The following is a 23815-nucleotide window of genomic DNA, read 5'->3' as shown; positions in this document are numbered from 1 at the left end:
AGCAACATTGTGTTTTAGTGAAAATTATGAGCTCAAAAAGTTAAAACTGTATGTCTTTTCTAAAGGATTTTTCTCCTTCGGATTTTATTACTCATTTTTGTAGATCTTCAACCTATCCCTCTTAACAAAAATATAGTAAATATTTATTCCTTTATGACAGGATGACAATACTTTTTAAGTGGGGTTTGGACAGAAATATTTTAGCTTTAATGTGAGTTTCCACCCACTGGATAACTGCTCATTGACATGACTCTCTCTTTCTCTCGCTCAAAAAACAAAGGTGCTATGAAGAGGGACATGTACCAGAACACTACTCTTTCCAACTACTTAAATGTATAGCAGGTAGTGCAGGCTAATCGTTTTTAATAATGCCACTCCTATGAAAAGTAGTCCTTCCTGTATCAAATAAAATAAACTAGAGTTGGAGATTGTCTCAGGTGGTGCTACACTGCATTGTGGCAATATAACTGGCCAGGGAAGAAATGCAAGTGAAATATCTATTTAAATTTATGCTATCTATCATAGTCTACCACAAAACAGTTGTATTTTTACCCTGTTGTGCCAACTCTTGTCCCCATATTTTTCTTTCCACTTTTAATCCATCAATTACAGATTCTTGGGCTGTCAGCTGAGAAATAAGTTTTGATTTTTCCTGTTTCAGGAGTTCAATTTGAATAGTCTTCTGTTTGTCGTCCTCAACCAAAGTTTCAAGTGCTCTGATTCGACTCTGTATACATGAATGAACAGTAGGGGAAAAAAAAAAAACAGTAAGATTTTGTAAGACAAATATTCAAGAATTCAATATAATTTAACACCACTTTAACTGTAACAGTTAATACTAACTAACTATTTAAGCAGATATTCTGCTTACATACACGGTTTTCTCTGATAAAAATTGGCATCTTACCTGTAAAGAAGCACAGGCATTTGTTTAATCAATCAACACAGTTTATGCATTTTATTCACGGATAAACCTAATTTAATAAAATTTGCTTGAAAATATATATGAATAAATTAAAGAGGAAATAACTTTAATTAAAGAAGTGCAAAAAAGTCTGAAAAGAGGAAATGGAGAATTTAGGTTGCATGGTAGAAGTTAATCCAAAGGAAACAAATGGAGACTGTATTGGGGTGGGCTTCCACCCCACAAGACGTATCTAACCTGAAACATGCAAAATTCATTTTTCCATACCTTATAAATAGGCTTTTTAAAAAAAGGATATATTTACTTTTAAAAATAGTTTCAAGGAATAATCAACATTTCCAATAGTTATTCTCTGACAGAGATTCCATTTGGCATAATACATTAAAATGTTCTGCTCTTAAGAAATTATTTTCTTTTTGAAAACTGACCTGACATTAAAAATGTAACTTGAAATCTCTAAATGCTACATATACCTTTCCCCTGGCCTCTTGGAAAAAGCTACAAGTCCATGATAGCTGGACTTATATTTAACAACTAGAAAATTTGTTAAATGTGATGATGTTCCTAATATTTTAAGGCCATTTGTGAATATTATTATAATGTAGATATCTTCAGAAAGTGTACTGCATAACAACTAATGCAAATTAGAGGTAGTCACTATTATATCATTATCTACATCACTGTAATAATGATAATTATATAAATCCCAGTAACACTTTGTACAGTACTTGCTAACTTAATTCATGTACAATCATTTGAAAATAATTCTGCAGCTAAAATATTGTCATTTCTGAGTTTACAAAAGTTCACAGTATTAAATACTCTCTGAATCTCAGTTTCAAGTAGTTACTATTATGTACAACTTGCTATCACTACAAAATAGGAGTGCAATCGTGAGGAATTGTAGGCGTGTGTATTTGGCTATATTGTGCATCTATGTCTGAATGTGTGAGTGGTAAGACATGAAAGTTGAGATTACTGTGAATATTAACATGGTGTATTTCCTTATCCCATTTTTAGCCAATGATAACTTTAAGATAAAATATACTAAGTATTGTTAATGCTGCAACTTCTTGTCTAAAGTACTGTATAATTTAAAAAAAGGCTTCAAAACATATACCTTTAGATTTGCTGCTGTTTCTTGTTTTGACTTTACTACCTCTGTAATCCTTGCTTTCTGTTCTTTCACCATGGATGTCAGCTCTTGAATCAGAGCTGCTGACTGCTTTTGCTTTTGCTGAGATTGAAAAAGGGCACACTTATGTTCTGCTAACTCAGCAGTAACATTTTCAAAACCATCCTTAACCTGTACAATAAAGACAGGTTAATAAAAAGATTAGTTCTCCAAATGTGTGTGTAGGGTAGCGTGAAAATACAATATGGTAATTTGAAATAATGGAAGTGAGATTAGTTCCATCCATTCCAAAGGTATTTTATATCACCTGAAGTTATTTGTTAAATTATGAATGCACGGAACCTACTCAGTCAAACCAAATGAAAAATGTTTCAAATAGTATCATCTCAAAAAAATTAAAGAACTGTTATTTTAACACTTATAATTGTCATTTTTGATTAACGAACAAGGAGAGAGAAAAAAGGTCTTTAAAAAACAAAAACAAAACAAAACAGAATTTACAACCTCCTTGACTCCACACTTTTGCAAGATACTGTCTTAATCTTACCTCTTTAAACCTTTTGGCTTCAATAGTTAAAGCAATACGAAATTCATTTTCTAACTCCATATACTGCTGGTTTACCATACTAATTTTCTCCTGAAATTCTTTAATGTGTTCTTCATGCCGCTGTTGTTCTTTAGCAATTTCTTTTGACAAGGCATCTTGGAATTCAGATCCATTCAAAGCAACTCGGGTTTCAAGTTCTCTCCTGGAGTTACCAATCACGTACATTAAATTCAGAATTGCATCATCTTTCAATACTATATCACTAGGTTTATTTAAAAACAATGTAATAAAAGCAAGATGGGAACCATGTATTTACATCATTGCCTTTTAAGGAGATATTTTTGTGAGGGTCAAGGAGAACAGTGGGTAGATAATCCATGTTTTATACTTCAGTATAACTGTATAATTCCAACAACGAAGGAAAAGACACCTCTACCTTGATATAACGCTGTCCTCGGGAGCCAAAAAAAAAAAAGTCATACTGCGTTATAGGTGAAACCGCGTTATATTGAACTTGCTCTGATCCACCAGAGTGCGCAGTTCACCCCCTCCACCGAGCACTGCTTTACTGATAGATAATATGATTTGTGCTTAGTTGTCTGTTTTGGGAATGTGCTTGGTTGTTCTAGGAAATGATGCTATTGCTAAATGATCCATGACCTGCTTACATAACTAATAACAAATATTGAATAGTACCAGGATCAAGGGAAAAAAAGCGTTTAGTTTAGAGTACAAGTAAATAGACCTATGTACCCCCGTCTGCAAAATCTGAAAAATATGCTGTATCACTATGTCTGATATGATGAAAAAAAAAATATATATATATATATGTACACACTGCTTGTTTGTTGTGTCTCCTCTCTGGTATGATGAGGGGGGGGCTCAGCCAGCTGATCTAAAAAAGGGGGCTGCTCTGTTTATCTGTTTATACTCTCTCTCTGTCTCCTCTGTAATTGATTAGCTAGCTCCAGGGAGAGCCCTTTGCCTAACTTTGGTTATATCGTGTATATATCCGATTATATATTATATCCGGTTGCGTAATATTGGGGTAGAGGTGAACAAACTGATATGTCCTTCTCAGCACCTACTATGGAGCTGATGAGAGAATGGAAGTAACCCCCTCTGCTATCCTCCCAAAATCTAAATCCGCCATTTTAACAAAAGAGCAGACTAACAGGATAGGACTTCTCAAAATATATATTTTCAAATAAATTGGCTTAGATTCTAACCATAGCAGAACATCCTCAAACAAGCAAACCTGTTCTAGGTTCTGCAGTATTAACATATCCTCTCTGGATTGTGGTAAAGAAACAAACCTGTGCTCTTGCTCTTTTAACATGAGAAGCTCATGGAGTTGATGAACCTTCTCTTTCTGTTGTCGAAGAGATACTCGAAGTAACTGTACTTCTCTCTCAGTCGCTGAAGCTTTAAGTTCTGCCTCTTGAATCTGCTTCATCTGTATAAAATTTATAAAATCAGAGGAACAAGTCTTAAAATTGCTGCTTCTTCCTAAAGCTTTCAATAAAAATAACAGTCTTATTAAAGCAGTGTGTTTATCAAGGGCTATTATTTCTGTGGCAATCACAGTGACTGTTAAGGTATGTTCATAAAAGGCCACGTTTTTTATCACCCCACCAATCTAATACAGAGCAAGACTTACCCATGAAATATTGAATATAGAGCCAAATTTGCAACAACATAGTGTACCCCATATCAAATGTAACAGTGTTAACTGAAAATCTTCAAAGGGTTTTTGGCACTTTATAAAAGCCAAGTGATATTTATTTACCAATTTACAGAGCAAGGATTCAGAAGGATTAAAAAAAGTACCTTGAAAGACTTATTTACTTCAATTATAAAGTCACAATTTCAGACAGAACTTTGTAGAAGCAATGCCACTTAATTTTTAGAATACCTGGTGAAGTCTATACTGTGGACCAATAATGTCTGTAGCTTACTGATTTTGAGTTAAAGTTATTGTCACCCAAAAGCAAATATATACCACTGTGGATGAGTAAGTCAAGAGTCATTAGGCCAGAGAGAGAACAAGCATGAGAATAACTGTACTCTGATGGTTAGACCACTTACTCAGGACTTAGGAGATGCAGGATCCACTAGGCTAGAAGTTATGAGCTCCCAGCCACAAAGACAAAGTATGTGCCTAATTCTAAGTGAAGGTTTGCAGCTGAAAATTCGAAGCAGAGAGGTGCTTTCCTGCAACCTGGATTTCGGGACTTATTTTGGTGAGGGGGCAGGTCGCCACCTCAACTGGCTGGATTTTGTGAATCCCTTTCTGAGGCACCTATCTCCCTGCATTTGTTGTATGGGGAGCCTGAGCACGTAACTCAGGCTTTGGGAATCCCAGTGGTTAGAATCCCAATACATGCATCTGACAAAGTGGGTATTCACCCACAACAGTTTATGTTCCAATACATCTGTTAGTCTGTAAGGTGCCACAGGACTCTGTTGCTTTTCAGTGATTTTCTAGGCACCAAGAAGTTAGTGCTCCTGGCTCAGCTTTTCTACATCTAAAACTAAAGGTTCCGGGGGCTGCAGCTCTCAGAACTGCTCTCTAGTTTGCTGTTTTCTCTGGAGTTATTTCGCCATCTTCCCAATTGATATTGGATTATCATATCAATCAGAAGGTCAAAAGACATTTGTGATATTACAATTAGGCAATCTGAGATGGTATAGTTTTGGGGAAGGTAATCTCAATACCTGATGCCCTGTGTCTACATATGTGCCCTGACGCCCTGCATTTTCAATGGCACAATTTCCTGCATGAACACTGAGGGGAGGGGAAGTGGAGAAGGTACAGAAGCATCTCAATCAAGGTTTAAATTTTAATTGGCAATGAGTTCCAAATTTACCTAGGAGGGTGTCTAAAGACCAAGTTGCTCAGGCTCATCAAATTCTGTGGATCCATTTATTCTCCACAATAAAAGCATTATTTCTAGTTCTTCATTTTAGAAAGGACATGCTTCCCCATGAGTCACATCTAACAATCTATTCATTCCCATTGTTACTGGAGATGAAATGAGGCACAATCAAGTTTTGTTGTTTTTTAATTTTCATTAAACTTGGTGATTTCTTTCTCAGAAAGAGCCTTGATAAAGGAATCTATAATCTCAATGGGGATATACACTTTGAGATGAAAATTAGCCAGACAATGAAAGAACAAAATTAGATTTATAATATGTCACAAATATATTGTGTTCATATTAATAGAAAAAAACAAGTCACTATTCAGGAACTAATACCAAAGTAATACCCTTTACCAGTGATAGTTAACATGATGGTTGAGAGCTTAACCTCAGAGATCGAGCCAACTCCGCACTGCATTAAGGAAAAGAACTATAAATATGTTAGAACAGGGATAGGCAACCTATGGCACGCGTGCCGAAGGCGGCACACGAGTTGATTTTGAGTGGCACTCACACTGCCCGTGTCCTGGCCACCAGTCCAGGGAGCTCTGCATTTTAATGCAATTTTAAATGAAGCTTTTTAAACATTTTTAAAACCTTATTTACTTTACATACAACAGTTTAGTTATATATTATAGACTTATAGAAAGAGACCTTCTAAAAATGTTAAAATGTATGACTGGCACGTGAAATCTTAAATTAGAGTGAATAAATGAAGACTCAGCACACCACTTCTGAAAGGTTGCCGATCCCTGTGCTAGAAAATGTCTATTATTTGAACTGAAAGACAAGGCAGAATAATAATACAGCTGAGCGGTTGAGAAGAAAATTTAGTTTCAAAGTAATCCTGTCCATTATTTGAAAAAAATCTATAATTTTTCAACAATGCAGGTCTATAAAACTCTAAAGAACCAAACAGTAGATAGGAGGTAGGTATTCACCTAATAAACTGTTCTTTTTGTAGGTAATAAGATGTCACTGCTACCAGATGGTAAGTATTTATTCCAGGATCTTCCCACCACTAAAGAAATCAGGGGCTTTATGCACCACTAAATAATTACCTTTCTAAAACAAGAACCACCCCCAAACCTCTACATATGGAAGAGCAGGCCTGGATTTAGTTTTCCCTTCCTAAATGAAAGGCAGGATACATGCTTTGGATTTGGAGGTCAATTCCAGACACTCAGTAATCCTAGACTACTTGCAAAATAATTTGATGAACAATACAAGTCTAGTATCTGCTCTTTGTGCCATAGAAAAGCCAAAAAGATCCAATGCCTCTTTTGGTCATAGTATCACCATGCTTTTCCACTTTAACAATCAAAAAGCACCTAATACACTATTTCCTATTTTTTGTTCTGTATAAACTTACAGGCATACAGTTCATTTTTTCTGTCAAACAATTTTTGCAGTTATCCTGTATCTAATCTGCAGTATGACTGTTAAGGCCTGTTTTATCAATTTAAAGAATTCATATTTTTAGATTAGTTACAAGCCTCTTTTCATTAATATATACACTGTTGGAGGAAAAAAAACAAAACACTGAGTCAAGAAGTGATTGACCCTTACCCATGTATCTTGTCATACAAGTTTAATACAGTAACTCCTCACTTAACGTTGTAGTTACGACTTTAAGTGAAACAATGTTAAGCGAATCCAATTTCCTCATAAGAATTAATGTAAATTGGGGATGGAGGGGTATTAGGTTCCAGGGGAGCTTCCCCTACTCTGCAAGCACCAGGGGTGGGGGGCTCAACCCTCAGCCCGCCCACTCCACCCCTTCCCCCAAGTCCCCACCCTTGACCCACCTCTTCTCCCCCCTTCCTCCTCCTTTATTTCACACACTGCATCCTGTCTCCTCCCCCATCCTTCCCCTCTAAACGCCGCAAGCCAGCTGATTGCCCCAGGTAGGAGCGAGGACTTGGCGCGCCTTCCCCCTGCCTCCCGAACATGGCAATGAGCTGGTTTGTGGCATTTAAGAGGCAGGAGGGAGGAGCGAGGATTTGGCACAGGCTCCTCCTCCCTCCGCCTCCTGCCCGGGGCAATCAGCTGGCTTGCCACGTTCGGGAGGCAGGGGGAGCCTGTCCTCGCTCCTCCCCCTCCCTCCAAAACGCCGCAAGCCAGCTGATTGCCACAGGCAGGAGGAGGTGCTGATCCACAGGGTCTGCTGACAGGCAGGAGGCACTGCGGGGAGGCAGGCGTAGGGAGGCTGCCAGCCGTGAAGAAAGCAGGCAGCCAAACAACATAACAGTGGAGCATTGCACAACTTTAAATGAGTATGTTCCCTAACTGATCAGCAACGAAACAACGTTAAGCAGGACGACTTTAAGTGAGGAGTTACTGTACTTTATTGCCTGCCCATTCTTTAAATTTGAAAGAACAGTAATGTAATTAAAATTGCATATTTAATCAAAAATTTATTTTCATAGTAAAGACTAAAATTAAAAAACAGAAATTGAGGCTTGTGACATTTTTAAGGGCTCTTTAGTATTTGTATGTGCTCATTAGATGCCATTCCATTATTGTAGGCAACCAATGCTAAATATATACCCCTGTTGCTTGTTGCTGTACTCTTTGTGTCTCCATCTTGGATAATGTTTCTTCTAAAGTTTGTAGAGCCTTTTGTTGATCCTCCTCTTTATTTCTTGCTTGATTTAACTCATTGCTAAGCCTTTCAGTTTCATCCTTCAATTGCTGGATATCAGCTTGCAGTCCTGTTTTTGTATTTCTCTCTCTCAAAATCAGTTCCTTTAACCTAAACATTAGTGCAATAACATAATTAAGAGGGGAATGTACTTATATTTACTAAAAACAATGGTGTCCAACCTTTTTATGCCCAAGATCACCTTTTGAAACTAAGGGCAACCCAGGATCTATCCCGCCCCTTTCCCCAAAGCCCCACTCACTCCCATTCTCCCCCCGCTTCGGTTACTCGCTCCCCTCCACCCTCACTCACTTTCACCAGGCTGGGGCAGAGGGTTGGGGTATGTGAGGGGTTCGCAGTGTGGGAGGGGGCTCTGGGATGAGCCTGGGGCAGGGGGAAGGGGTGCAGAAGGGGGTAAGAGGTGCAAGCTCTAGGAGGGAGTTTGGGTGCAGGAGGGAACTCCGGGCTGGCTCAAAGTGTTGGGGTGCAGGAGGGGGTATGGGGTGCTGGCTCCTGGAGGGGGCACTTACCTCCGGTGGCTCCCAGTCGGTGGCAGGTGCAACGAGGCTAAAAGCAGGCTCCCTGCCTACCCCGGCACCACACCGCTCCCGGAAGGGGCCAACATGCGCCTGTGGCCCCCTGAGGCTTTTGGATCAGATAACCTCTGCTAGTCTAGATGTTAAAAACTATTTACTTTGAAATGGCTGGGTGTTGTCTTTCATTCAGGACTGGCACAGGGAGGAAAGAACTGAACGTATATAACTCATTAGAGAGCCATTTTGTCCATTTGGAGGACAAAAGAAGACCGAGGAACACACTTTCAAAGAGGGGATTTCACTGTAAACCAATCAACTGAAGTCCTGGTATTATTCCCAGTTTACTGCTTAACTCTTTCCTCATTTCTCTATGCCACATAAGCAGTGTGCCTTGGATTAAACATCTTTTTCCCTTTACCTCTCTGTAGTGTACATAGCCATACTCTGAATATCCTTTTCTTCTTTTGACTGTTTCTGCAGTTCTTTGATATAGTCTCTCAGTTTCTTTTCAGCTTGTTCAGCTTTCCACCTCTTCTCTTTCTCCTGATCCAGTTCTTGAACTAATGCCTGGACAAAAAAAAAAACCCACACATTCTGAAACCTTCAAGGTTTAACAAAATGATTGGCTCTTCTGCTTAATTATGTTACTACTGCTTATAAAAACTGTTTGTACTTTCAGGAGGCTGATGGAAGACCAGAGTAAGCAAAAGAATATTGAGTAAATAGAACACAGTAAAACATCTAGTCCAGTCATCCAGAAGAGTTGCATTCATCTGCTTAAGGTGGGAAAGCAGAACAGAATCACCGGCCCAGCCAGGTGACTTCTATAGGAGGATTATATATCATTATGGCTTTGCTTTTTATGGTCTTCTACTTATTAGAAGGATTTATGCTGGCAGAGCATAAATTTGTAGAAGTCTTTTCTGGCAGAGGTGACCATTAAAAATTTATTACAACACAAAATACGTAGTAATGTGTTGTTAAAAAGTCTGTTTAATTTTTATTATTATTAAAAAACTTCCCTATTTTACAAAACAGTTTAGCAAAATGATCCACTCACAACTCATTTTAGAGTTTTCCTTGGGCAACATTTTTATTCACACTTGCTCTACTGCCGGGGAAGATTACATTTTTCTATTTACTTTATTGCAAGTAAAAACATACCCTGTAAGTGGATTCCTCTGCAGTACTTGAATTCACATCTTCTGTTTCTCTTATTTGACTCTTTGGTCTTCCCATCAATTTCTTGGCTGATTTTCCCACCACTTCCAAGTCCGGTGTTTCTGAAGCTGAATTTACACAGTTCTCTTTCATTTGAGAATGCAGACACTTCAGCTTTAAAGAATTCTGCTCCTCTCCCCTGAAGTGGTAGAAAAGTTAATGTACTTAAGAAGTGTACAAAGTTAAATGTCTCTTTACACACTAATGACATTAAATGTCATTATCCTATATCAGAAGACAACATCTGCCGGTATTAGAAGCTGGAAGAGTCAACTATACTGAACTGCACATCTAAATTTAGGAGAACAAGTTCTAAACAGAATGGGAACTGACAGTTATAATTACAAGGTTAACTGTAAAAATATGCAGTATTTATGGATATGTTATTTTGAAAGCCATTTAATGGTTGTCTACAGAAACTCTGTCAATCTAAATGAAGTAAGAGAATTTCAAGGGTTTGATTTTAAGGTCAGATCATTGGTATTAACTACATTCTAAATTTCACTTTTTATATGTCACAGTTAGCATGTAAATGACACTAAGACATAATTAAAAAGCTGGCAAGTACAACCATCAAGTATAGTGATCATCAGACATGAAAGGTAGTTATTATTCAAGATGACAGGCATATACTCAGGGCAGCTGCCCCCCCTCCGCTGCTCCTACTACATTCTAGTTTTAGTGTGTTAGCTCGATCAGAGCTAGCATGAGCGAGTCTCCTCAAGCTCAGGATGCAATTCCCAGCCTGAAGTGTGGACATACTCTCAGACAGGTGCTTCAATACAGCCACTAAAAGCGGAAGGAACATTCACTCATGGTTGAAGATCGAACAACTGGGCAAGGACCATTGCAGCAGCACAGTAGCCTTCCATTCCATAAAAAGGCGTAGAGGAGGATGTTTGGGTCAAATCCAGTTCAAATAGTGGATACAAGTATCTTTTGGGATTCACAGTGGTCCTGGTCATAATTGGGGTGCTCAATAGGCAAGGAAGAGAAAGACAAGTAATTGGCAAGGACAGAGACAGAAAAAGTGAATGGTGTCCTACATAAAAGAATCACATGAATGAGTCTAATCATTTGTTTCTTCATTCACAAAAATAAGGAGGAGGAGGTTAAGTTGGGAAAAAAAATAAAATCCACATTTTTAGTTTGTACAGTGACCCAAGGAAAGGTTTTGACACAGCAGCAGTGTGGGTTTCTTTGGTTTGTTTAAAAAAGAACTAAAACACACACATTCTCTTCCTCGGGCAGGAGAGAAAAAGCAAGAACATAGGATTTAAATGTGTGATGATAAAGAAAAACTAAGGACCACAAAGTATAAATAAATGGAAGTACACATATATTAAGGTATATAAGCAGTCTACCTGGATGCTTGGTACATAGATAAAATGCCAGCAATTGAGTTATTGCAGAATATTGATTAGGTTTTCTGTGACCTTTTGATTATTTCAAAACTGTTTCCAGAATCTTAACTAATCTATTCTTGGGCTCCAAAATCAAAATTTACGCATCCTTAGTGAAATCCAAATTACTAACTGTGGAACTTCTATTATTCACAAGCCACAGATGGATATGAAATTAGTTACTGATTCAAGATGTGGGTTACAAATACCTTAACATAAGAAAAGAATACTCTCATATATAATTTTTTTTTTTTAAATAAAGAGAATGAATTATAGAAAGGGATAAATACAAGAGAAACAAATACTAACAGCCAGTGGTGAGCTGGAGCAGGTTCCCACAGGTTCTCAAGAACCGGTTGCTAAAATTAGACCGCCGTGGAGAACCGGTTGTTAAAGGGCCAGAGGGTGGGCAAAGAACTCTGGTCTGGGGGCCGGACCATCCTGTTTCTCCCAGGATTCCCAGCTGGGGAGGCTGAGGCTCCCACAGCCCTTCCCCCGCTTCCCGCCAGCTGCAGCGTAGCCGCCGGCATCAGCTGGGCAGCTCAGCTGAGCTCTGGAGTCGTCCTGCTGCCACTTTCTGAATGGCCCAGCAAGGTTGCGGGGGGGCTGCTGCAAGCTCCAGGACTGACCAGAGGAGAGGGGAGAGGGCAAGTGGGGCAATTGGCCCAGGCCCTGCAGGGGCCTCTGGCCCCACGATGATCTCTCCCTGGCCCCTCCCCCGCTCCCCCCCCCCCCTTAAATCAGAACTTTTTATAGGGAACCAGTTGTTAAGATTTTGGCAGCTCATCACTGCTAACAGCCAACTATTTCCATGTTAAATCATAAACTAGTGCTATTTAATCTTTTACTGTAAGTGGAGTTACTACAGAAAATGGTTAACTGTCCTCAACTTGCAGTCCTTAGCAAAGTCTCCGCTTTCCAGAATCAAGTCCCAAAAGTCTGACCTACATTCTTTGTTTCTAAATGCACAACCTTACAATTGGCTAAGTTAAAACATGTTGTCCAAATGAACCAGCTTACCAGGCTATATAGGTAGCTCTGTATAACTAATTAGTGAGTAGTAAATTATAAGGACCAAGTTTTGTATCATCTGCAAATTTAACCAGCAGTGATTTTATATTTTCTTTCATATAATTGAAAAAGATAAATAACACGGGGCCAAGAAACAAATCTATGGGGGACCTTGCTAGAAACACATCCACTGGATGATTTCACGCTCCCTCTCCCCCACTTAGGCGATACCGTGCTGTGTCAGCAGGAGACATGCTCCTGCCGACTTAACTTAGTCTTGTAGGGGAGGCGGAGTACAGGAATTGATGGGAGAGTGTTCTCCCGTCGATTTAATGTGTTCACCAGACCGGCTAAAGTGATGCCACTGCATCAACTGCTGCAGTGCTGATTTAGCTCCATAGTGAAGACATGGCCTTAGTTCCTTTTTGAGCTTTCAGTTAGGCCAGTTTGATTTTTGCATAGTACTAATTCCCCCCCCAAATCAGAACGTTGCACAATTCTATGTTAAATCTTTCACATAGTTTGTCAGCAGTTACCTTTATCAAACTTGTAAACTCATCAAAAATGCTGTCAAGTTAGACAAAGACCTATTCTCCATAAGGCCATGTCAACTAACATTAATTGCGATGTTTTGCTTTTTTAAAATTGACTGCAATTTTAAAAAAAGCAATACCTATACCAATCTTTCTCTGATTTTGTATAGGATCAGCATCAGACTAACAGACCTAAAGTTATATGGTCACTCCGTTTAACCTTTCTAAATATATGTACATTACTTAGTTTTAAGCACTAGAAAAAGGCTAACGTAAGAACCAAACATCGCAGGTGTTCTTTTTCTACAAGCCTACTTCCTAAGAAGTTGGTATGCCATAGGATCTTTAACAGCAGCCCCAGTAAGCAGAACATTTTGACTAATTATGCCCATCTGCAGCTCCTAGTTTCAACTGGATAAAACAGTCTTGTTTCCTTTGCTAAAATGGTTTTCTGAAATGTTGTATTTTACCCCAGATGCAGCACTTAAGTTGTCGGTGAAACAATACTGGGGTTGAATCTACAACTGCATCCACATGGACACCCAGTCATTTCAATGAGGCTCTGAGGACACAGTTGCAGGATCAGGACCTAGTTTGTAAAATGCTTTGAGATCCTTCGATGAAACACACTATACACATGTAAGACCTATCACACCATTACAGTATTTAATAATGAATATTTATGCTCTTGAACAGTGGTTCTCAACCTATTTACCATAGTGGGCCACATATGCAGCTCTCTCTGTGTTATGCAAGCTGCAACCACAAAATATATATACTACCTGTAGGACCCTGAGGCTGTCACATGGGCCGCAGCTATGTGCTGACTGGGCTGCAAGCAGCCCATAGGCTGAGAACCACTGCTCTTGAACCTTCCAAGTGTTCTGTATCTGTTTATTAAATGTATCATTTTCACTTTGTGATTTTCAAGTACACCTCTACCCCGATATAACGCGACCCGATATAACACAAATTCGGCTATAACGTGGTAAAGCACTGCTCGGGGTGGGGGGGACCGGTGGATCAAAAGTTCGATGTAACGCAGTTTTACCTATAACACGATTTTTGGCTCCTGAGGACAGCGTTATAATCAAGGTAGAGGTGTATCTTGAGAATGTCCTAGCATACTTAGAAATTGCCCTCCTGTAAAAAAATCAAGTAGGTTCTGAAGTATGATGTCTGACCTACACTGACATTTTCTTACAAGCGTAACTGAAAGTTCCAATGATCAAAGGCAGCACTGAAAGGAAGATTCTTTGCCTTCATGTGGGGTCACTGTAGAAGTTATAGTATTTTGGTTCATCAGTACATTTGTTATAGCAATTAAGTACCACTCTGTCCACAGGGTTTTACTTTTAAAGGGAGGTACTGCATATATTGAAGGAAAAACAGAGTTCAAAATACAATCTGTCATCAAAGCCATCTACTAATTCAACACTTCCCACAGAGGATCATGTCCAATACTGTGGGAAGCACAAAGGACTACACAGGGATGTATGGACAGACTACATTCATTTTGTCAGAGTCTGAGCTTTCATTTAAAAAAATAAATAAAAAAAAATCTTTGGTTGTCATGGTTATGGAGAGAACCTTCAAAAACATGACAAGTACATCAGTGCAGCAATGTCTGCTTGAGTTTTCATGGAGTCTAAAGCAGTATGTGATATGAACTGTCCTGTTCATTTAAATGAGAGTTAACTCAGAAGCCAGTGAGGATATTTCAGGTGTCAACTTTATTAACCATTCACTATGCAAAGCATGTAAGAAAAAGAAAAAGGAAACCAATTAAAATCTGCACCAGTCTCCCCCATCATTTCTCAAAGTGGGGGGCATGAAAGACTAATATTAGGAAAAATGAGGCAGAATATGAAGTTTAAAAAACAACCAACCAACCAACCATGATGGGGTTACAGGAAGAACACAACAGCTGGTTAATTGATTATATTTTCCTGAAGTGGAAAAGCTTTCAGAAGTTGAGGACACATTGCACTAACCAATGAAGAGCACATGAATGAAATATCTAAAAACTGGGAACTTCATTAGTGCTATAAAAATCACCACTACAGGCATCAAGCACCTTTATCACCTCAAATACAAGATTTCAAGTTAGAGCTAAATTAATTCAGGAAGTACTCAACCTTTTAAAACCTTTTGGATATTTTTGTGTTCAATCTGAAAGTACCTGTCAGTTATTTTGCCTTTCAGATGATTAGCATGCCGCTTAGTAGACAAGGTAGATTTACAATAATTAGGGATCTTGCTTCTTTTAGCCACCTTTCTGTTCTCTTTTCCACTTCCACACTCACTCTCAGAAGTCAGATCAGTGTCCCTCTGTGCTTTGAGAGCTTTCAAAGGAGTGCCTGTTCTTGAACAATTAGACACCTAAGAACAAAAACAAGTAAAAAGTTACTTTATTATTTTAGACTAACAGTTACTTAAGCAGTTTCTAAAGTGATTTTTTTCAAGTCTACTTTGAAGGATTAGGGTTTATGAAATAGCTTTGATAGAAATAGATTAACTAATGAAAATTCCACAGACTGTAGCTAATTAGCTACATTTCTCCCCCTTTGTCAGTCAACCATTTCAGCCTTTCCTTTCCCTGCAGGAAACTCAGCTATGCTGGCAGAACAGTGTGCCAGATCATGTGTAATTGCTTACTCATTACTCTTTGAAACTCTGCAGTTACCAAGGAAAGTTGTTAAAAAGTTGTTTCTCATAAGGAATAGTTAAAACTCTTAACTATTTTCAGTTAACATGGAAGGGAAAAAAATTCCCCAGTATAAAGTTATCTGACAACAAGGTTATAAACATAAATGTGGGAATAAAGTATACTAATAATTTGCTCCCACATCAGGTTGGAGGATCTACAAATTGAAGACCCTCTATTTTAGTTCATCCCATCTTCTGAGGATTAGGGCCCAGCATTGAACAAAAGGTATGTGCCCCCAAAATCATGCCCCCTTCTGCCCTGTGAAATTATACTGGTTCAACTCTCTACAGATGTAGATGTCAGACAGCACCTTAAGTATTAATTTATCTTACCAAGTTTGTTCATAACCAGGAGATCATAGAAATGTAAGGCTGGAAGGAACCTCTAGAGGTAATCTACTCCATCCCCTCCGCACTGAGGCAGAATTAAATATACCTAGACAAACATTTTGTCTGGGATGGGCTAACTTATTCTTAAAGGCCACCAATGACAGCCTGTTCCATTGCTAAATTATCCTTCTAGTTAGGACCGCTTTCCTAACATCTACTGGAAATCTCCTCGCTGCAAATTAGTTCTAGTCCTATCCTTGGTGGACATGGAAAACAACTGTGTCTATTGCTTGTGTGCATTTAGTCAAGATCTTATAAATATGCCAGGGACACCATGTACTACCATTATAAAAAACAAAAAACAACCACCACTATACACTGGAAAATATCCCCCACCCCCATAGGTAAATTCAAACTGATTGGGCCATTATTTTGTATCATTATTAACTTTCACGGTGCTAGGATTTTATCACTTCTCATATTTCTGACTGGTTTGTGGCATGTGTCAAAGAATTAAAGAAAAATATTAAACTTCATAGCCAACATGATCAGATAACAGACAGCATAATGGACTAACTGGACCACACATTTGATCCAGTATGCCAATTCCTATGATCTGTTGTAAGTATTGTCTAGTTTTTCAAGTTTACGAATGTTCTTCTAGTGTCCCCTCACCACTCGTGGCATCTGATTACCCCCAAAATTAATGTGCACATATTAATATACACATTTCTCTCCTCACTCTGCCACACCGATATCAGCCAGCAAGGACTGGATTTTTATCATCACAGATGCACATCTGAAACATAAAAAAGGCCTTTTTGTGTAAATGTGATGTACCTTAAGACTAGTTACCTTCTTCAAGAGCTGTGAAATTTGATCCTCTAGTTTTTTGATCCTCATCTCACTGTATAAGTCATTATCAATTTTAGTCCTTTCTGGTTCTGAAGAGGAGACTGGTTCTGAAGAACTGAAGGTACTTTGTGTTGGTATACTTGCACGTTGTCGAAACTGAGCTAACACCTTATCAATATGAGGAGTGATCACTCGCAAGTTAACACAACTCTTCAATAAATACAAAAAAGACATTCAATAATCATATCCAACATACCAATAATTAAGTTAGTACAGTTTTTACACTTGAAAATAGCAGTGAGAGCACCTGTTCTTCATGGCAGGGGGGACTGGGTGAAACCAAATAATCCAAGAGACCTTCTAAACATTGCAAATCTGATGAATTCTCTTCTGTGAAGTTTACTGGTTCACCAAATACATTCCTTCCATCTAGGACAGTTAGCTGAGGCAAAGTCTGAAGGATGATCTCTCTGTAACCTTTAGGGATGAATTATTCATAAATTTATTTCAATTTAAATATAAAAGATGCTTGCCAGATTCTAGGCACCAAACCTATTAGAAGTAAAATATACAACATTAAAAGCAGGAAGAGCCACAAAGGCCTTCCTCCAATATAAAGCAGCCAGTCAACAGGAAACATTATAGAACAAAATCCTCCAGGAGGTTGATAATTGAAGCCTTAATCACATTGGGATTTTTTTTTGCCTTGTTGTAGCTACAGTGATGAAACTGCACCGAGCAAACCCCAGTGTACGCATGCTACACCAATGTTTGCATGAGGATTGAATAAAAACTACCTTCTATGTCCCGGATATGCAAGAAAAAAATACGAGACATGTTTTGATAATCCAACTGATTTATTAAGCAAAAGGAAGTATTATCTGTTGTTGGGGAACTGAAGTGATGGTGACTAGAAACAATCTCCTTTAAGATTTCAGACCTAGTAAATCTTCTCACATCTAGTTTTTAGTCACAGACTGGAAGAGGAAAACAAGCTTTCCTGATTTTTTCTGCTCCCAATAAATTTCTTAACTTTCAATAAACTAGTCACTGACTTGAACTAGTTAAATAAATTGAAATGAAGAAAATATTCTCTGTGTGACAGATAATATATCTGGTTGCAGTAAGTTTATATTAAATTTATGACTATTTTGTGAATCGTTGTGGGTTAGGAATTTTATTTCACTCTACAGGGGAGCATTACCACAGCTCTTCCAGGAACTAAAAACAGTGTGGGACAATCACTGCAGTCCCTGAGACTGTACACAGCTCCAGAGAAGAATTACCCTTGGGGTGATTGATTATATACCGTATTGTTCCAAGTATAGGCCGCACCCTTAAAGTTTGGTGCTATTTTAAAAAAATTAAATTTTTAACTTTTTTTAACTTAAAGAAAATATACACATTAGTAGAACAGTAAAACAGTATTTTATTTAATGAATAGGAAGACATGTACCAATATTTTTAACACTTTTAACACTTTTGGTAGTCCTGCTTTTGACGGCATATGTTATATACTCAGAAATATTGAAAACTACCGGTATTTTGTAGTTATACTGTAAATAAAGAAGGGAAAAGGAATGGACAACAAGGAGACTGATGGGAACAGTTCTCACCCTCTCCCCTGCACAACAATCAACAACATTAGCAAATGTTCTTAAGTCATCCCTCTGAGAAATTTTAGTCACTTTCACTACCTGTCTCTCCATCAATACCGGTATCTGCTCAGGTTTTCATCACTACTTCCAATGCTTTCTACATCACTCCCACTGTTTTCTTCATCATTCTCCTGATCCACTTCTTTCTGATCTTCCCACAATACATCATCTTCACTACCATCCAATGCATTTGACAGGTAACATTTTTTGAATCCTTTGATGATTGATTCTGAAGATATCATTGCCCACGCAGAAATAATCCACTGACACAGCAAAGCCACTGATGGTTTCTTAATTTTGCCGCTTGGTGTGAGGGCATGATCTCCAGCCACAAGCCATTCAGAATACTGCTGCCGTAGATGGTCTTTAAATGGCTTGTTGACAACAACATCAAGCACTTGGAGTTGGGATGTCATACCCCCTGGTATTACTACCAGATCTGATTTCAAGGATGCAATCTTACTTTTTACATCAGGTGTTAAATGTCCTTTAAATGCATCCAATACCAGCATTGCCTTTTTTTGCAAGAAGAGCACCAGGCCTACTCTTCCAAACAACTGATAGCCAATCATTCATCAGCTCCTTGCTCATCCATCCCTTTTCGTGACATCTGACAATTAAGCCTCTTGGAAGACTTTCCTTCGGCATAGTTTTCCTTTTAAGTATCACATAAGGTGTCAGCTTATGACCATCAGCTGTAACAGCTAACATTGCTGTGATATGTAATTTTTCATTGCCTGTGGTTCTCATAAGAATGGATTTTGCTCCTTTTTGATCCACGGTTGTATTACTTGGCATATCAAAGAAAAAGGGAGTTTCATCGGCATTTCCAATTTGGCTCAATGGATAGTTGTGCTTTTTCCTGAGCTCTATGACATACCGTTGGAATGCAAGCAGCTTTTCACTGAAGTCAACAGGTAGTCTTTGTGCAAGTGTTGTCCTGCGTCTTAGAGAGAGGCCATTTCTGAGCATAAATCTACGGCACCATCCAAGGCTTGCTTTAAATTCATGCCTGGGAATTTTTAATTCACTGGCAATTTCCAATGCCTTCAATTGTATGATTTTTCGGGTGACAGGCATTCCATTTTTAATTTGCTCTTGAATGAAGGGAAGCACTGCTGCATCAACCTCACAATACCTGCCTTTCTTAGGCCCTCTGAACGATTTCCTCGTAGAAGCTGAGTTTTCTAGTTTCTTCTGCATCAGCTTCCATCTACGTACATTTTTCTCATCTACGTTGTATTTTCTGACAGCTTCCCTATTGCTTGTTTGTTCAGCGTATTTTAAGACTTTTATCTTAAAGTTTGAATCGTAACTTCGCCTTTTCCCTTGGCTGGTTGAATTTCGAATCTCCACATGATCAGCCATATTGGTATTTTAAGTTAGCCCCTGTACAAAAAAACCCAAACAACCTCATCCTCAACTCTCAGCCCCCTCACCCTCTTAGCCCACTCTCCTTTACACGGCCCTTCCTTACCCTCTTAGCCACCTCCTTATTCTCTCAGCCTACCTCTCCCTCACACAGTGCCCACTACTCCTCACCCTATTAACAACCTCCCCTCAGCCCCCTTCTTCATCACACAACCCCCTCCTCACCACTTATCTCACGTTGTGTCACAGCCGATAACCCGCTCTCAACTTAAGCCCCTCCCACTCCCTTTATTCACCCCCACAGTGAACTGCTCACAAGTATGGTAAATACCGGTACCGTAAATACAAGAATCATAAAAACCAAAGACTCATAGAATCATCTGATCTAATATCGACCGCTGGAAATACCGGTACCTGTATACCATATACCGTATCCTCCCGAGGTAATACCGGTAAAAGTAAACAAACGCCCTCGGCTCCCAAGTCAGCGTGCAGAGCTATGGATACCTCACAGGGACGTAATGCTCCCAAGTCAGCATGGGGAGCTACGGATGCCTCACAGGGACGTCATATCGGTAACTTGTGGGCTTCTCCAGCAGTGGTGTGTTGGCGTGGTGGCCCCTGTCCGGCTGTGTCCCAGATCTCCCGGTTGAACTCGCTGCTCCAGTTGGTGTTTTTTGAGTGGGGGGTCGCGGTCATCATCCCTGCAGGGGCTTCGGTTGTCGGCGGTGGCCGGCGGGGTCTCAAGAAATCCCGGTGTGTGCCCGAACCCCTCCCTCTAACACAGGCCTGCACAACTCATAAAGCGGCGAGGGCCACATTCTTCCAAAGAAAACAGCTGAGGGCCGAAACCTCCCAGCCCGAGGAAACACCCCGCCCCAGGGCCGCCCAGCCCTGCGGAAACAAACCCTCCTTCCCCAGCACCGCCCCACCAAAACAGCTGTGGGCCAAAAAGGAAGGTTGGGGGTGGGGAGGTGATACTTTATTTTAAATCAACCAGGAGCTCCCAGCTAAAGAGGTGGCTGGGAGCCCTCAGGGTCAAATTAAAGGGCCCAGGGCTCTGGCGGCTGGGGGAACCCGGCAGGGCCGGCTCTAGGTTTTTTGCTGCCCCAAGCAAAAAAAAAAAAAAATTTGGCTGTCCCCCTTCCCAGCCCTGGGCTCCCCCGGTACCCTCCTGCTGCCCCAGTCCTGGGCTCTCCCCCCACCCACACCCCCTGCCACCCCAGCGCTGGGCTTCCCCCTTTCCTCCCCACCAGTGCCCTCCCTCCACCCTGCTGCTGCCCCAGCCCTGGGCTCCCCCCCCTTGTGCTCCCCCCCCCCCCCCAACCTCCTGCCGCCCCAGCCCTGGGTCACTGGTAACTCGCTCCCAGGGCGGGTCATTCAGCCGGAATTTTGGATGTGCACAAAACACAGACAGGATTGGTTCCCATATGGTTACAGAGCTGCAGTAAAGTGGAACAATTTTCAGCTTGTGTGATTGGAGGATATCTGGATGCATATTATAAGACTGTCCTACATAAATGAGGAAAAGTTGAGGTGCCTTTATTATTCTTTTGTTCCACTCTTTCTTTCTATGGGGAATTTGCCAATGCAATATCACTGTCTTCCTTTCAAACAAACAAAAAGGCAATGGCTGTTGAAAATAGCAATTCCAGCCCTAATAAGCATTTCTTGCTCAATTTTATTCTACTTTTTCTATAGCAAGTTAGTGGATCAGTATATTTGATTTGGGAGAAATGAAGTAAAAGCTGCCCAAACCGAGCTTGAGCACTCCTGAATTTTGAGGTGTTCAAATCTGGAAGGCAGGTGCTGGGGGTGGGAGAGGGCTGTGGGCTCCATGGGGGAGCATGGCAGCAACTGTCTGGAGCTGCACTGAGCCAGACATGCTGGTCTGAGTGGCACAGTAAGCTGTTTGGGGGTTGGAGAAGGGGTAGGGGGTTCCAGGGGGCAGTCAAGGAACAGGGAGCAGGGTGGGTTGGATGGGGCAGAGGTTCGGAGGGGCAGTCAGGGGACAGGCAGCAATTGGATAGGCATGGGAGTCCAGGAGGTTTATCAGGGGACAGGGAGGGGGTGGGGTCTCAGGAGGGGGCAGTTGGGGACAAGGAGAAGGGAGGCTTAGATAGCGGCTGGGGTCCCAAGGGGCAGTTAGGGGCAGGGGTCTCGGGAGGGGGTAACTGGGGGACAAGGACCAGTGGTGCTTAGATAGGGGGTGGGGGTCCTGGGGGGCAGTGGGGCAGAGGTCTGGGGAGGGGGCAATCAGTGGCCGGGGCTGGGATTCAAAGGGCTCTGGGCTCCCTGCCCCTGCGGGCAGTGCAGAGCCCTCTGACTCCCAGCCGCGGCTGAGATTTAAAGGGCTCTGGGCTCCCCGCCGCAGGGGGCAGCCCAGAGCCCTCTGATTCCCGGCAGCGGCTGGGATTTAAAGGACTCTGGGCTCCCTGCCCCTGCGGGCAGCCCAGAGCCCTCTGATTCCCGGCCGCGGCTGGGATTTAGAGAGCTCTGGTCTCCCCGCCGCAGCGGGCAGCGCAGAGCCCTTTGAATCCCGGCCCCGGCTGAGATTTAAAGGGCTCTGGGCTCCCCGCGGCTGCCGGCAGCCCAGAGCCCTCTGACTCCCGGCCGCGGCTGGGATTTAAAGGGCTCTGGACTGCCCGCTTTTTGCAACATCCCGATTGTAGGCCGCACCCCTAGTTTAAAAACTTACATTACGGGAAAAAAGTGCGGCCTATACTCGGGACAATATGGTATATATACTGTTCAAACAGGTACCAGAGGCCCAAGAAAATAAAAGGTTTTTGAAGCACAAAGGCTTCATTTAACCTGACAGAGGGGCTTTCCTTTTGGATTCAACAAACAGACCTGATCCATGGTCCAAGAGTGACCTAGTCCTGCTGAAGAGCTGGAAGAATTAAGCTTGCCATGGTCCCCATAAGACTGATGTGTGATATGTTTAGTATTCGTCTACATCTTAGTGTTTTGTACATTTTCTCTGTATGCTTTTGTACTTAAATAAATGTACTCTGCTTTGAAAGAGCTGTTTTACCAGTAACCTGTCACTGTCCAGTGGCTGGATGTTTGTCAAGCCTGTGTGGAATAAACACAGTGAAATGAAAGTGTACTGCAGCCTAAAATCACAGCTCAGAAAGGAGTGGGACGTTGGTCCCTGCCCAGAGAGAAGTAACAGAGAGAGGAACCTGAGGGGCGTTCCTGGAGCAGACCACAGAAGGTGGAGTAACTCCTTGAAACTGTGACACTTAACACCTGCCAAAGAAGCTACTGCTGTCAAAAGCTGATGTAGCACTTCAACAAACTGGTTCCAGGTGCTTAGCCAGCGGTTTGATTTTCTTTCTTTATAACTTCAGCAACAAACATGTACTGCTTTAACATTACATTTTTATTTAAATGATTTTAACATAGCTTGTCTTATTTTCAAATGGTTGATTAAAAAATTTAAATAAAAAAATCCATTTTTCTTCTGTTTTTAAATCACTACTTTTTTTAAATACAACAAGGGTTCAGATTTTGCACAAGCTTTCCAAAAATGTCATCTTTGTGCAGAAACCAAACATGGATCACTGTTTGGACTGACGTTAAGATTTTGGTCAGTATGAACCTGCAATTCCAGATGTATACTATAGAAACTATTTTTTCAACATTAACTATAGTATTCACTATTGGCAACTGTTATAAACACCTTCATGCTAAAGATAATTGAAATGTGACTCAATTTTCAGCATAACATTTATCCAAGGCATTCTTTCTGTACTAATATTTTCAGTTTAAAAATGTCTATTTAAAAATGCGTTTTCCTAATCAGTATACTACATATTAAGTTTAATTACTTCTTTTAATTCACAGTTTCGGTTCAGGCTCACCGTGACCTGGAATGGTACCGCTGAATACATTGGGACAAACTTAGTTCTTGGAGGATCATAATTGATTTCTTATGAGATGTGCACAAACTGATAACGCAAGTATTATCACTCATCACCAGCAGGCAGAACAGAGTCATATTTTAG

At 40.5% G+C, this 23815-nt stretch overlaps 1 protein-coding gene across 2 annotated transcripts in view; it reads right to left on the bottom strand.

Annotated features, from left to right (window-relative positions):
• Window positions 1–23815, bottom strand: part of LRRCC1 (leucine rich repeat and coiled-coil centrosomal protein 1) — a 41473-nt gene that overhangs the window by 10529 nt on the left and 7129 nt on the right. For both annotated transcript variants that reach the window (XR_005594245.1, XM_039525380.1), the window contains exons 5-14: window positions 17081–17250; window positions 16774–16983; window positions 15062–15261; window positions 9876–10071; window positions 9130–9278; window positions 8082–8286; window positions 3924–4063; window positions 2608–2809; window positions 2046–2231; window positions 553–727 (exon numbers count right to left, since the gene is read on the bottom strand). Coding sequence is in view for 1 of the 2 variants with exons in the window: in XM_039525380.1 (XP_039381314.1) it covers window positions 553–727; window positions 2046–2231; window positions 2608–2809; window positions 3924–4063; window positions 8082–8286; window positions 9130–9278; window positions 9876–10071; window positions 15062–15261; window positions 16774–16983; window positions 17081–17250 (1833 nt within the window). In the remaining variant the exon portion in view is untranslated. The remainder of the gene's footprint in view (window positions 1–552; window positions 728–2045; window positions 2232–2607; window positions 2810–3923; window positions 4064–8081; window positions 8287–9129; window positions 9279–9875; window positions 10072–15061; window positions 15262–16773; window positions 16984–17080; window positions 17251–23815) is intronic.

The sequence above is a fragment of the Mauremys reevesii genome, linkage group 2 (assembly GCF_016161935.1).
Source record: "Mauremys reevesii isolate NIE-2019 linkage group 2, ASM1616193v1, whole genome shotgun sequence".
Taxonomy (NCBI): Eukaryota; Metazoa; Chordata; order Testudines; family Geoemydidae; genus Mauremys; species Mauremys reevesii.
The sequence above is the reverse complement of the archived record's forward strand: the minus strand, read 5'-3'. Positions and strand labels throughout refer to the sequence as shown.